The sequence below is a fragment of the Chamaea fasciata genome, unplaced genomic scaffold, assembly GCF_029207755.1.
Source record: "Chamaea fasciata isolate MVZ Bird 193981 ecotype frontalis unplaced genomic scaffold, bChaFas1.0.hap1 SCAF_14, whole genome shotgun sequence".
Taxonomy (NCBI): Eukaryota; Metazoa; Chordata; class Aves; order Passeriformes; family Sylviidae; genus Chamaea; species Chamaea fasciata.
Genome location: NW_027094099.1, coordinates 3,087,684 through 3,102,540, shown reverse-complemented (window position 1 = coordinate 3,102,540; position 14,857 = coordinate 3,087,684). Strand labels below are relative to the sequence as shown.

Genomic DNA, 14,857 nt, shown 5'->3' with positions numbered 1-14,857 from the left:
CTTTTTTTTCATAATCCCAGTTTGGTGATGAAAACCGTGCCTGAGTTGGCCCCAGGAATTCCTCCAGTGACACTGCAGAACAGAGCCAGCCCTGACGTAGCAGGCATTTCTGCGGTCGATGCATGAGCAATTCTGCCTTGAATAAATAGCTGGAACCCTCCCAAGACTCCTCACATCCCTGGTCGAACTGAGTACCTCCTGCCCCAGGGGATTCACCCTGACACCATGTGCCAGGTTTTCTCCAGGACCCAGCAGCCACCCACCCTGTGGGAGATTCTGCATGTTTCCAGTCACCTAAAGGGATGGCTGGTCCCCTGATGTCCCCTGTGGCTGCCCTGGGGAGGCTGGCAGAGCCTGGCATCGTGGGGGGAATCTGGGGTTGATGTGCACACAGATCAGAGGAGGGAATGGGAGCAGGTTGGAGAAGAGCTTTATTGGGAGATCCTGGACATAATAAATAAGGGTTACATTGGGAGATGATGGTGAGGGACTGGGGGCACACTGTGCTCCATGGGGGCTGAAACTGCTTCTGCCCTTCCAAATAGGACACCTCCCTGCATCCCATCTGCCCCATCCTGCTCCTTCTGCCCAGCAGCAAAGCCGGCCCGAGGGTGGCTGCCTGCCGCCCCTTTTGGGATTGGGGCAGGGAATATCCTGGCAGAAATGGGGGCAAGGGAGTGTTTTGCGGAGCAGCATGGGGCAGAAGGGGTGGGAAGGCAGGGCCATGGGTGTTGCAGTGCCTGGCTGTCACTGTGCCAGGGCCTGGATGATGTCCTTCACCAGCATGGTGCCAATGACCATCTTCTCGCTGTTGATGGTCAGCTGGGCCGTGGAGCCCTCGCGCCGCTCCAGGGTGATGAGCACCAGGCTCCCGCTTGTCACCGTCTTGGCTGCGAACCTGTTGGGTGGTGAACACAGGGCTTCAAGGCAAGCTGTCCCTTGTCACCCTCTGGTCCCATGGGATGCTCTGGTGGGGACAGGCAGGTGCCTGCCACCCACGGCCATTGTCACATTTGGGTTCATGCAGGCTCCTTGTCTTAAAGGAAGCTCTGAATGTCCCTGCTGTGATTTGGGTGGGAACAGAGAGGTGACAGCGCCTGCCTGATCCAGGTGTGGGGGTCCAGCTACCTGTACTCATTGCTGGCACCGCAGGGCACGCGGCCCACGTTGGCAGCCGAGGTCACTTGCTGGACAATGGTGTGGTCACTTCGGCATTTCTCAGGCAGCGTCAGCTTCTCTGTGATCTCGCTCATGCCCATCAGCTTCCCTAGAGCAGGTAACGTCTCTGGCCACACACCCTGCTGGGCCCTGCTTTGACATGCCCAAAGCAAGCCCCTCTGGCTCCCTGCATTCAGGTTCCCCATGACATCCTGAGCTGGCTGCTCTGCTTGCTCTTGGTTCAGGGTTCAGTGGATTTGGGAAAATCCTTCATAACCCTTCCTGGGCTCATCCCCATGGCCTTGCCTGGTGGCAGCAGCCACATCCATGGGGATGGGTTCCTCTGGACAATGGGAGCAATGGGGCCGTGTGCTGCAGGGCACCAACCACCCCTCACTCAACAGAGGCCCCATCCATGGGGTCAGGGTGAGGATGTCCTGATCAAGAAGCATGGGGACACAGGGTGTCACTCACTGGACACAGTTCTGGGACCACCAGGGGGAGCACCCCACTTTGTGGGGACCACACAAGGCCACCCTGGCACCAGGATGGTCACCCCAACCAACAGGCTGGGGGTGCAGGAGGGGGTGAGGGGAGCAGAGCTAGTCTAGGGGCTGAGCAGCCACTTACCCTCACCCGGCCGTGCCAGGTGCTCTAGGGTGACAGCGAGGGTGGCAAAGGGGACAAAATTTGGGGTGAGTGTCAGTGGTGGATGCCTGTGCAGCACCCTCTCCCCATCCCTGGCCCCACTCACCCTGCTCCTTCTTGAACTCATTCTCGCTCATGAAGACAGGGGCCATGAGCTCCCCCACAGGTGGCTGGATGGAGACGTAGAACTGGCGTGTGTGGGTGCTGGGGAGACAGGCAGGTGAGAGGGGCACATGCTCAGAATATGTCCTCTCTCCATGTTGTGCTTCCCATCCCTGCCCTGGGTAGGGGTGACCCGGGGAAAACTGTGGCACAAAAGGGCTCAAGAATGAGGGGAAACTGTCAGACTGGACCTGGAGCTGCTGCTGCCTCCTTGTCCTCTGCAGGAGGCCTGTGCCTTCACTTCTGACCACCCCATGCCCATCTGAGTGTCTCCTCTTCCCTGAAAGGACTCTGGTGCCTGTCCTGCTGTCCTCGATCCCCTGGGAATCCCTATGCCCTGCTTCTGCTGTCCCCTGTCCCCTGCTACGTGGAGGGATGTTGATACCTATCCCACTTTCCCCATCTCTGGAGCACCTGATACCCTGATCCCTGGGGACACCCATCCTGCCCTGCCCAGTGCCAGATGCTCACCACAGCTGGAAGTTTGCCGCCTGGGTGGAGTCACAGAAGTCGATGCCCATCACCACGCTGGCTGTGTCCCCTGGCGCCAGGCGCTCTGGAACCACAGGGCTGCCACTACATCCCACATTCCCACCCAACCCCTGTCCCCATTCTCCCACAGCGTCACAGCCATGCCGTGCTATGCCATACCAATCTCAGGGAACTCCTGTATCCGCATGCCGGATAGTGGCTTGGGTTCGTTGACTCGCAGGTTCTTCACCTCAGTGTCAGTGTTGTTGGAGATCTGGATCTGGATGGCCACCATGTGGGGGTCACCCGGGAAGGGCCGACGGCTGAAGCAGTACTCAACCGCAAGCCCCTCGCCTGCCATGCGGTGCAGCAGCTCGTAGGTCTTCACCGTACTGAACGCTGGGCTCAGCAGCTGCACCAGGGGACAACAGGGGCTGCTGAGGGCTTGCTGCAACCCCTGTGGGTGGCAGAGGGCCCAGGAGCCCCCACAGGTGACAGGGGGCCTGGGACCTCCCCAGGGAGGGCATGGGGGACACTTACGGTGGGTGTCAGGGAGGTGTCAGTGAGAGTGAGGCCTTCCAGGTCGGTCACCAGGCTGGTAGAGATGATGCTGCTGGAGGGGATGGGCTGGGGAGGAGGGGGAGTGACTGCAGGGTGGGGAGGGGGGAGGAAAGAGTTAACAGAGCTCACAGCCCCATGGATGTGAGGGATAGCCCCATGGGGACACCCACACAGGGACAGTTCTAGTGGCTTGGCTTCATGGGGACAATGGCATGGGGACAGCCCTGGTGGTACAGCTCCATGGGAACAACCACATGGAGACAGCCATGTGGGGACATCTCTGGTGACACAGTCCCATTGGGACAACCACATGAGGACAAGTCCAGTGGCACAGCTCCATGGGGACAACTACATGGGGACAACCATATGGGGACAGACACGGTGCATAGTGCCATGTGGACAACTCCATGGGGACAGCCTCATGGGGATAGCCCCATGGGGACGGCCATGTGGGGACAGCCCTGGTGGCATAGCCCCATGCAGAGCGCCACACAGGGACAGCCCAGTGGCATAGCTCCATTGGTGTAGACACAACCCTGTAGGCTGTCCCTGTGCACAGCCACACAGGGACAATCCAATAGGCACAACTGCCTGTCCCACAGCCACCTTCTGGGGACAAGGACCGCTCACCACACCTGTCCTTGTCCCAACTCTGCAGTTCCCAAAGGACCCATGGAGTCCTGATCGCACTGAGATGAGTGCTCCTGCCTCAGTTTCCCCAGCACCACCACCATGGCCATTCACATATTCCAGCCAGCCACTCACAGTCATCCAGGTCAAGCAGGGATATCTCCTTGGCCTTGCTCCTGGGGGGCTGCAGGGGAGCAGAGATGGGGAGTTCAATAGGGGGTCCAGGTATCCCTGTGCAGCTCCCCATCCCAGCTCATCCCAGCCCTCACCACCTTCCTCTGCTTGGCCTCTGCCTCGGAGCCCGAGTCAGAGCCAGAGGAGCTGCTCTCTGAGATGCTGGCCTCCTCTGACGATGTTTCGGCATGGCCCTTCCTCCCCTGTGGGGCCTTCTTCTTGGCCTTCTTTGCCCCTTCCTCCTCCTCCTCTTCCTCACTGGGGCTGCGGGGAGACCTCAGCTCAGGGTGCTGGGGTGGGGATTTTGCTGGGAGTACCCCCCCACCTTCCCAGGGCATACCTGCCCGCGCTCCCCAAGACGGCCTTATGGGAACCTTCCTTGTCCTTCCTCTTTGGCCTCTTCTCCTCCTCCTCCTCCTCCTCCTCCTCCTCCTCCTTGTCCTCTGACTGTTCCCCACTGTCTTCCTCCTCCTCTTCCTCCTCCTCGGTGCCAGAGCTGGAGCTGTCAGAGCTGCTGCTGCTGCTGTTCTCTTCGCTGCCGGACTCGGGCTCTGTGGGGGCACAGCTCAGCCCTGCTGCTGTGTCCCCCCACATTCCCCCATCTCCCACTTCATCCCATTACATCCTCCATTCTCCCACTGCATCCCTACACCTGCTGCTGCCTCACCACTGCATCCTCCCACTGCATCCCTGCACAGTCCCACTGCATTCCAGTGGGTCCCCACTGCATTCCACTGCATGCCCACTGCCCACCACTGCGTCCCTCCACATCTCCTGCCACGCCCCTCCCATGATGGAGTGTCCCCACTGTCACGTCCCCTGGCCAATGCACCACCATTGTGGCACTTGCCTGATGGCCACAGTTACTACTGCCCAATGTCTCATGCCATCAGGTCCTCACCACTGTCTGCCGACTCCGTGGGTCCTGACTCTCCCTCTGAGTCAGAGTAGAAAGGTTTCTCCACCTTCTCCTTCCTCTTCTCCCGGCTGGTGCACTTGGTCCACTCAGGAACCTGCTGGCACAGGGTTGATGGAGCAGGGCCATCACCCATGACTGGGTGATCCAAACAGCCACCCTTGTCCCCCCATCCCCAAGTAGATGTGTGAGCACTAGAGAGGGAACGGGGGCAGGTGTGCAGTACCTGGGCACCTTCTGGGGCTCTTTCAATACCTTGAGTTAGTGTCCCCATCTTGGCCCCTCTTCACCCATGCACCCAGGGTGCTCCACGCACCTCCACATTCCTCACGGAGGGGTCAGGGGCCTCGTCCGGCCAGTCGGGCAGCTCCTGGTAGCCCACGGCCTTAGCATTGAGCAGATGGGACAGGGAGCCCAGCTGGAAATGGTCCCGATCTACAATGAGGTAAGAGGAGGCAGCAACTCAGGGACAGCCATGCAGCATTGTAGTGACAGCTTGACCCATGTCCCAGTGCCCTGTGACCAGGGATGGGTACCTTTGAAGGAAGACTCCAAGATGGGAGCTGGTTTTTGGGCCAGGAAGAGCTTCTTGGCATACTTATTGAGGGCCCCGCTCTTCTCGGTGGGCACAATGAGCTGGCGGATGAAGCGAGCCCGGTCACGGATGTCGTAATTCTGGTCATACTTGGCCAAGTTGAGGACGTACTGGGTCAGCAGCTTGCTCTGTGGCAGAGAATATGCTCAGGGCTGGCCTCTCCCTCCCTGACAAGGAAACTGAGGCACGCCCTGGGATCACACATCCCCAGTACCTGCTTGGAGTTGGTTAGGTAGAGCTTAGCTGCCAGATTGATGACCTGCAGCTTGACGATGTCCTCCTCGTTGGTGAAGGACTTGGCCATCTTGCGCAGCACATCAGGCGCGATCTTGGGCACGTGCTCACAGTACTCGCCGATGAGCCACAAGATGCTGGCCCGCGCCATTGGCACCTGTAAAACGCCCTCGGATATGTGGCACTGCTGCCACCCCCTGCTGCTGTGGGTCAGCAACACCCCAACCAACCTGGATGTTGTCAGTGAGCTTGGCCATGTGCTTGATGATCTCACTGTGCTGGGCCGGCTGCATCTGCAGCAGCTTTTTGATGACCACCACGGATTCGGCCACCACCAGCTCTGTGGGCAGAGACCCAGCCTCAGTCGGGTCCTGCCCTGAGAGCAATGGAGCTTCCCATTTCACCCCTGCTGTGTGTACTCACCATCCCTGTTGGAGAGGAGCTGGACCAGGCCATTGAGGCAGGTGTCCCGCACCTTCCCAATGTTGGTGGCACAGCGCCCGATAGCTTGGATGGTGGCCGCCACAAAGTCCTTGTCCATGCTGCGGATGTAGGTCTGCACAGGCATGGAGGGCACACATGACATGTCACCCATGTGCCAGTGCCGGACATCCCCCCTGGCACTGGTCACACACTGGGGCCCTTTGGAACTGCTGATGGGGTTGGTATGGCCTCAGACCACTTCTCCTGGAGGGGCTCTCCTCTGCCCCCTCCATGGTGGTGGTTTGGCACCAAGAGCCTTGCTAGGATGGCAGCCTCAGGATGGCCATGGCATACCTGGAACTCTCGCAGGATGGTGGAGATGTTGGTCTCGTTGGCCAGGTTGGTGAGGACCTCCAGCTGCGGGAAAGAGGAAGAGATGGGCAGCATAGGGGTATGGTGACAGGGCATGGGAGCCTTGATGTTCTCCTGTCCCCAGGGCATGAAGACAGCTGACCCAAGGAAAGGGCTCCATGAAGCCCCAAACCCACCCCTGACAGGTTCTGCCAGGTGTTTCCAGCTCACCTTGAGGATCTTAATCTGTGTAGGGTCCGTGGAGCGGATGTAGAAACTTTTCAGATAGGGCTCAAACATCCCCTGTATGCACAGCCAGAGACATTAGTGTCATCTCTGTCCCCCCCACCTTGCCAAGGCCACCTCCAGGCTCTGGTGACCTTGCTGGCTAATCCTCATCTCACTCCAGAGTCAACATGGCCAACTCCTCCCACACCAAGTCTGAGACTCACCCGCCGCTTGATGGACATGGTGGCCACATTCTGCAGCACAACATACTGCACCTCACTGTGGGGACAAAGAGGGTGCCATGATCAGTGGGGCAGGGTCAGACACCCTCAACAAGTCCCTGTGAACACAGGCCACAACCCACCACCAGGCTGGTGCCACCAGAATCCTGTTACCCTGTGTCTGGACTGGGCCAGCCTAAAAAGGCCTCCAACCTGATGTCCCCCCAGGGATTAGCTTTTTGGGTGTCTGTCACAGGGTCTTGGAGCTCCCCATGGGTTCCAACAACTGGGGTGGAGGAGTAGGACACCACCGCAACCCAGGTGCCACAGACCTGTGACTCCGCAGGAGCCGTACCAGTGCCTTGGCAATGACTCCAACCTCTGCCTTGGGTGCCAGGTGGAAGTAGAGCTGTGCCACGGCCATCACCACCTGTGGAAACATACCCAAGTGTCACCTGTTGGGAATGGGGGACACCCTGAGGAATTGCCGCGTCCCCCAGTCCCACTCTCAGCACTTGGAGGTAGCCTGACCCTGAGGACACCCATCCCTGGGTGTCCCTCAAGCACCCCAGTGAGTCCTTGACTCAAGATCCCCAGTGAGTCCTTGACTGTGGGGACATCATAAGCCCAGTCTGATGGACACCACCAGTGTCCCTGGGGGATGAATAGGGTGGGAGGGAAGGTCTCACCGCGGCGTTGCGGCTCTGCAACAGGGGCTTGGTGTTGCGCAGGAGCAGGCGGTGGTCGGGGTCCATGACGTAGGGCTTGCGCTTGGCCAACGAGGCTGCCTCTGCCTTGGCATCCTTAGAGCCATCCTCCTCCTCAGAGCCATAGAAGGCCTTCTCGGTGTTCTCTTCCAGCAAAGACTCCTGCTGGCAGGTGGGACCCTTTGCATCCCCAAGAACAGTCTCCCTTCACCCCACCTCCCTAGAAGCTCCCAGGACACCTCAAGGCTCCCAGGGCATCCTGTGCTCCTGAACTCACATTCTGGTTGGGGCTGAGGAACTGGGTGCGGGCGTAGCGGGTCAGCATGTTGATGATGACCACCTGCCCCCACTCCTCCACATCAATGAGCAGGTTGCAGAGCTTGCGGTAGTTCTTGTGGATGAGGTCTATGCGCTCTGGGCATACCTCCTCGAATGCCATCACCACACTGCCAGCCACCAGCTGCAGAAGGAAAGCTCGGGGTGACTTACTGGAGTGGTGACATCATCAACAAGATGCTGGTTTGGTGGGGATAGTGGCATCTTCATGAGGGTGCTGGTTTGGTGGGCAACCCTTCCTTCTAGGGATGCCTACAAGGAGTTGGTGAATTCCCCATGAGGATGTTGGCCCAGTAGGATGCCAGCTTTCCAGGGATGGCTTCATCCGCACAAAGACACCAATTTGGTGGGAACTTCTCCATCACCATGAGGACACCAGGTGTGTCACAGGCAGGCCAGTGATGTTCCCAGATGTAGAGGTGGGGGAAACACAGCACCCTGCTCACCGTGGTCTTGTCCGCCAGCAGCTTCTCGATCACTTCAATGAGCTGGTCCTTCTGGTCTGAGTCGAGGCTGTGAGGGAGGAGCAGGGCAGGTGATGCTGGACCAAACTCCTCCCCATCCCTATCTGTACCAAGCAGCCAAGACCCTCATTGGTATACCCTAAATTTAGCAGCTGCCCCCCCACCCCATTACCTGTACAGCTTGGGGATGGCATGGGCGGCTGTCTTGCGCACATATGGGGACATGTCTGAGGCGGCCTCCTTGATGGCCAACATCATGATGGGCACGATTATGGGCACGCGGATGCTGGACAGGACCCGCAGGGCACTGGCACGGATCAGCTGGTTGGGGTCCTGTGGGGACATGTGGGGAGTGCAGTGCTGCTGTGGGAGGCTCAGCGCTCCTCCAGGCCTCCCCAGCGTCCTCAAACCAGCCCACCTTGAGTCCTCGCTGGAAGGTGGAGATGGAGAGCAGGGCCAGATCCTGCTGTTCCTCTGCATAGCGCACCAGGTACACATACACCAGCTTCTTCACCTGCAGGGTGAAGGTGCCACCTCAGAGCCCCCCAAACTCCAGCCAGTCCCCAAAAACAGGGAAAGTGACAGATCCTGGGATGCCGCCAGGGCCACCCAAGATCTTCCTCACCTCAATGTTCTTGCAGGCAACATTTTTCACCACAGCTGGGAAGAGATCAGAGGCATTTTTACCACGGGCAATCATCTAGGGGGAAAAGAAGTGGTGTGACACTGGGCAGCTGGCACAGCAGGGGCCAGTACATGACACAGCTTGGCACCAGCAATGGTCCCTACCAGTGACAACAACACCCACCGCCACAATCCTCTTCATGGCCTCCAGCTTGAGCGAATCCTTGTTGCTGTCGAGCATCTCCTTGAGGTCATCATGCCTAAACCACACCAGGGGGAAAAAAATTCCCATTCTCACATTTTTTACCTGTTTTTAGTCTTTTTTTTCTGCTCCTAACCTGCCATAAGGCTGGCAATTCAACTCTTCACCATGAAATATTTATGGGGACAGGAGTTGGGTTACAGCCACATGAAAGAGGAACCGGAGGGACCGGCATGGTGCTAGCACCCAGTGCCATCCTCATCCCAGGCACTGGGACAAGAACCCCATCCCATCCTGGCTGTTGTTGTCACCCTACATTGTCCCTAAACCACAGATGCTCATCACCAGCTCCATCCTGGCTTGCCTGGGTGTCCCTTGTCCCTTCATAGACATAGTGGCATGGATGTGCCAGCACACCCCGATGCAAATCCCTTCCCTGGTCCCCTCCCTGGACTGGGAAAATGCCACCAGCCTATTTCCTAAGGGACACTGGTCCCCCCCTAAACTGGGGGCACCAGCAAGGCTGCGTCTCCCTGCAGCAACTTAGGGTGACACCCATGGGATGATGCTCATCCAGAGCCACCACCACCAGAGGGTCCTGGGGGCACTCCTTGGGGGAGTCTTACCGCGGTGGTGGCCCGGTGCCAGTGTCCACTGCGGGCTTGGTGCCGGCGAGTGGCCGCAGCTCATCAGCTCGCAGGGCGCTGTAGCAGGTGGGTTGTCCAGCCTCGGTGGCCAGCACTGGGCTTGTCACCTCCTCGGCCAAATCACCACCCTCTGGTGTTTTGGGCCAGCCAGCCGGCCCCACTGGTAGCTGCCGCAGCAGCTTCTGCACCGGCGGCAAGGACATCATAGCTTTGACTGGCAGTAGTGGCCCTGGGGATAGTGACAGGGCTGTGGCCCCGCTCCTCTGCCCAGCACAGAGGGCTGAAACCTGATGCTGTGGCTGGGGTTGGATTGCAGCTTAGATCAGGAAGCTGTTCCCAGTGCATGAGGCCAACCTGGGATGTCACGTCCTAAGTGACATCTGACCTGCAGCTGGGACTTGGGGACACTGCAGGGAACTCCTTCCCTAGTCCTGAGTGGCTCAGTCCTGAGCATGGAATGCACATCATGGTGGGACACTCTACCTGGGTGGTAGGGTGGCATGATGGGGCACCTGTGGGTGTCTGACCTGGGTGGTGGGGTCACACTTGGTGCATTTATCTTGCCCCATGTGCCAAGGATGGCTCACAGGACTGGTGACAGACTTGGTGTGGCTCTGGCAAAGGGCAGCACACAGACACTAATGGGTGTGGGGGACACTGTGGGTGTGGGGGACAGTGCCAGGAGGTCAGGGGGTGGGGACACTGCCAGAGTGGGAGGCACTGATGGCAGATCACTGAGGTAACCTGGACAGACTGGGGGACACAGCCAGGGTGTCAGGGCTGGAGGATGCTGCCAGAGTGGGGGACACTGCCAGTGGGGGTCAGGGGACACTGGCAGACAAGGGAGCAGGGGAGCACTTTCAGGCTGGGAGACATTGCCAAGGAGGGGTCAGAGAAGGGGAGACTTGGACAAACTGGGGGACACTGCCAGGGGCTCATGGGAGAGACACACACTCTGAGATGGGGACAGTGCCAGTGGGTCATGGATAGAGGGCACTGCCAGACTGGAGGACACTGCCAGTGGATCAGGGTTGGGGGAAATTATCATACTGGGGGACACAGCCAGGGGTAGGGAGCGTTACACTGCCAGACAGGGGAAAGGGACACTACCAAGGGGTCAGGAAAGGGGAGTTCACTATGAGATGGGGATACTGCTGGCGGGTCGTGGATGGAGGCCACATCCAGAGTGGGGGACAGTGCCAGGGGCTCAGGACTGGATGGACACTGTCATACTGGGGGACATTACCAGGGTATCAGAGAGAATGGGTCACTGCCAGGGATTTTAGGGAAGGGGGAACCCATTGAGATGGGGACACTGCCAGCAGGTTCAGAGATCAGGGACACATCCAGAATGGGGGACGCTGCAGCATTAGGGAGGAGTACAGAGAGAGGGGACACTCCCAAACTGGGGACACTACCAGGGAATCAGGACTTGAGGGACACTGTCATAAGGGGGGACACTACCACAGAGGCAGGGATGGGAGGACACTGCTGGACTGGGGGACACAGCCAGGGGTAGAGAGCGTGATGCTGTCAGAGAGTGATTCAGTGATTTCCTGCTGGGGCAGCAGGGAGGTGGGGACTCTGCCAGAGTGGGGGACACTGGCACGGTAGGAAGGGCCAAGAGACATTCCTGCAGCTCCCCTGCCCCTCCCCCCTTCCCCCCAGGAGCCTGTCCCAAGCAGGGGTGACATTCCTCAACACGTAGCCCCCACCTCCCTAGCCCCCTATGCGGGAACCTCGATGTGGTGGGGCGGGGGGTGTCAGCTCAGGAGAGCCACAGGAGCCAGCAGATCCCGTGGTGGGAACACGGTGCCCGGGATGCCCCAGCCCCAGGTGGGTGGTTCAAAGGGGATCCCCGCACCTGTCCCCCAACCTCACCACCTCCGAAATCCCGCGGTGATCCCACAAAACCCTCTCCGGCCTTCGCAACCTGCAATGACGGTGGCGGCGACGTGACCGCATTCCCTGCCCCATCTCTGTCCCCATCCTCATCCTTATCCCTATGCACATCACCATCCACATCCCCGTCCCTGTCCCCGTCCCCCCGTCGGCGGCCGCTCCAGCCCCGGCTCGGGTACCACTTCCCCGCCGAGGACGGCGGCGAAGGCCTGCAGTGGCGGCCACACGGGCAGGCTCGTCCTTGTTCCCCGTGCCCGCATTGTCCCCACCTCTTGTAGTCGGAGGAGAATATGCCGCCGCTGGCGGGGTCGTGGCCGTACTCGGGCTCGCCCAGGCTGGAGGAGCCGCCCTTCTCCTCGCCGTAGGCCGGGCTGGCGGCCATGGCGGCGGGAGGGATGCGGGATGCGGGATGCGGGGGGGACGCGGGAACTGATGTCAGCGCGGGCGGGGACGGGCCCGGCCCCTGCCCCCGCCCGGGGGCAGCGCCCGCCTGGATCGACCCCCGCCGACATCGGGAACGTGAGCGCAGGGGGAGCTTTGCAGCCCCACACGAGGTCCCTGCGCAGCCCCCGCTCCCGCACAGGTTTGGGAGCGGGACACGGGTGATTTTAGGAGGAGCGATGCTGGGAACATAGCTATGATATAGTGACTGTCACTGAACTCACAGCCGCACACGTACCAGTCCGGAATCATGAAAATCTGTAATTACAGTAATAGACATTATTGTGTATGATTATGATTAGACATATTTAAAATAGGTTCCATTATTATCAATAACGTTATATGTTCGGATGTTATAATATGTATTATTATACCCTACTACATTACATTGTATTATTATTATTGTATACATTATTATTTTACATGTATTACTGTGTGCAGTATACATCATATACACTTATGTATTACATATAATTTTTATATATATATATTTACATGCTGCATATGGTATAGTATGTATTGCATGTTATTTATTACATTACAATATATTACAGATTTCATTAATTATGCAATACTATATATTTACCATATTCAATCAATACTATGTTATAGATAATCCATAAACCATTCTACATTCTACATATCATATCATATCATATCATATCATATCATATCATATCATATCATATCTGCAAGATGTTATATATGCTATATATTATACTATGTTATATTGCAGATTATATGAATTCTATTATATGCTACATATATTTGGTATATAGTATTTAATGTAGTATGTATAATATTGTGTATTATGTATTATCTACTGTATGATAAAATTCAATATTTTATGATCTATATTCCACATGATAGTATATGTGATGTATGATATCTGAATTATTATATATATTAAGTATTGTATTAATTTATATTATTCTTATAGATATTGTTATAGATATTGTAGTTTATATTTAATATTATCATCAGTAACATGATAGGAATTATTATGTACTAGATATACTGTCATATATTAACTATACTACAGATGTTGAATACAAATATTATTATAGATATGACTATGCATATTAAGATATTTCATATATTATATTATATTATATTATATTATATTATATTATATTATATTATATTATATTATATTATATTATATTATATTATATTATATTATAATTTCATATCATGTTATATTATATCATATAATTTCATATCATGTTATATTATATTATACTATAAATTTTATCTATTATAAGATATAATTTTTGATATTATTGTAGTTGAGATTTTGTTTGCATTTCTTTGATTTTTCCTGGGTAGTTTATACTATTGGCAGATATTCCCGTTAATTTCTCCAGGCAACTGACCAACCCTGGAGCTGGTGGGATGGGGCAGCACTCACCCCATCCCACGCGAGTGAGGCAGAGAGGGAAAATGGCCATGGCTCAATTAGCAGAATTGAAGAAAGCATCTAATTAACAGACAACAATGACTCTTCAGTGCAGAGACACACTCACTCCAGCCCTCCCTGGGACCCCACAGCCCTCCCAGAAACCCCAGCCCTGCCTGGACCTCAGACCTTCCTGTAGACCCTGCTGCTCTTGAGACCCCAACCCTCAGGAGACACAGAGAAGAGCCAGACTCTACCTTTTTTTCCCCCTAAACACTGATAAAATCCCCCTGGGCATTCCCTTCTCCCTGCTGAGCTGCCCCAGCTCTGTTAGCTTCCCTTCCTATGGGAAATGCTCCAGACCCTTGCTGGCTCTCTGTGGTGTCTCTCCAGTTTGTCCCTGTCTCTCATGCTGGAGAGCCCAGCCCAGGACCCAGCACTCCTGGGGTGCCAGGATCACCATGGCTTGGTGACTCACCCCCCTCAACTGCAGATACACTCTACCCCATCAACTGCACCAGTAATGAAGAGGTTGACCAGGACTGGACACAAAGTTGACCCCTGGGGTACACCACCGGTCTCCAGCCAGACCTGATCCAGCCTTTTGGCCCATTTTCAACTCAGCAGTCAGTAACATAATATTCGTTTTTACGCTTTAAATGCCAGCAGTGAAAGAGGCAGGTGATTGTCTCAGGAGGCCATGGGGAGCAAGGAGCAGCCTCTCCCTTCAAGGTGTGTCAAGGTGGGATATCACTTGACAGAGGCTTCTAGGAAAAGTGAGAAAGCAACAAATCAGAGAGGGTTGGCTCGCGATTTTCATGTAACTGTTTATTGCCACACAGGAGGACTGACAAGTCACTCGTGCAGTTCTGGTCCCCAGGGAAGGATGCTCCAGCCTCACGTGCTCCCCAGGAGCACTGCCACCTCATCACTGCAGTGCTGGAGACACCTGGGAAAAAAGAAGAAGTTGACTGGAGCAGGTGCCAAGGCACCCCAGGGTGGTGGCACCTGGTCTGGTGGTGGCACCCACCATGGCATCAGCAAGTTGTCCCAGCCCCAGGAGGGCGAGGGCGAAGTGGACGCAGTTGTAGGTGATGGCGTTGTACTCCACTGGCTGGTCCATGGCCACCCGGATCCGCCGCTTCAGGGCAGTCACATCCAGCCCTCCCTTCCTCCGGAGCACCTTGGCCTGGCCCCGTGTCCGCAGGAGGTGGCTCTTGCTGTGCTTAGCCACGATGCCTGATGGTGATGTCTCTGAGCTGCCTGCAGGGCAAAGTGGACTCTGTCTATAGCCCATGTCCCTTCCATGGAGATGTCCCCATCCCATGACACCTCCTGGGGCTCACATTCCAGGTGGATGATC

The 14,857-nt window shown here is 56.3% G+C and overlaps 1 protein-coding gene across 6 annotated transcripts; it reads right to left on the bottom strand.

Annotated features, from left to right (window-relative positions):
* Positions 1-413: 413 nt before the first annotated feature.
* On the bottom strand, positions 414-12,050 carry AP3B2 (adaptor related protein complex 3 subunit beta 2). 6 transcript variants are annotated; one of them, XM_066196415.1, is made up of 27 exons: positions 11,924-12,050; positions 9,088-9,163; positions 8,905-8,979; positions 8,698-8,793; positions 8,452-8,612; positions 8,262-8,328; positions 7,757-7,939; positions 7,462-7,641; positions 7,105-7,202; positions 6,776-6,830; positions 6,555-6,626; positions 6,327-6,389; positions 5,973-6,105; positions 5,780-5,889; positions 5,530-5,706; positions 5,257-5,443; positions 5,037-5,155; positions 4,706-4,817; positions 4,145-4,355; positions 3,900-4,068; positions 3,766-3,814; positions 2,980-3,086; positions 2,620-2,851; positions 2,440-2,524; positions 1,913-2,010; positions 1,129-1,267; positions 414-898 (listed from the first exon to the last, which is right to left on the bottom strand). In XM_066196415.1, exons 1-27 carry the CDS (start codon positions 12,034-12,036, stop codon positions 748-750), a joined length of 3,318 nt encoding a protein of 1,105 aa, XP_066052512.1. In that variant the 5' UTR covers positions 12,037-12,050; the 3' UTR covers positions 414-747. The 6 variants fall into 6 exon arrangements, with proteins under 6 accessions (XP_066052512.1, XP_066052513.1, XP_066052517.1 ...); XM_066196416.1 differs by having other exon boundaries at positions 3,903-4,068; XM_066196417.1 differs by lacking the exons at positions 414-898; positions 1,129-1,267 and having other exon boundaries at positions 1,925-2,010; positions 2,440-2,544.
* Between the last annotated feature and the right edge of the window lie 2,807 nt (positions 12,051-14,857).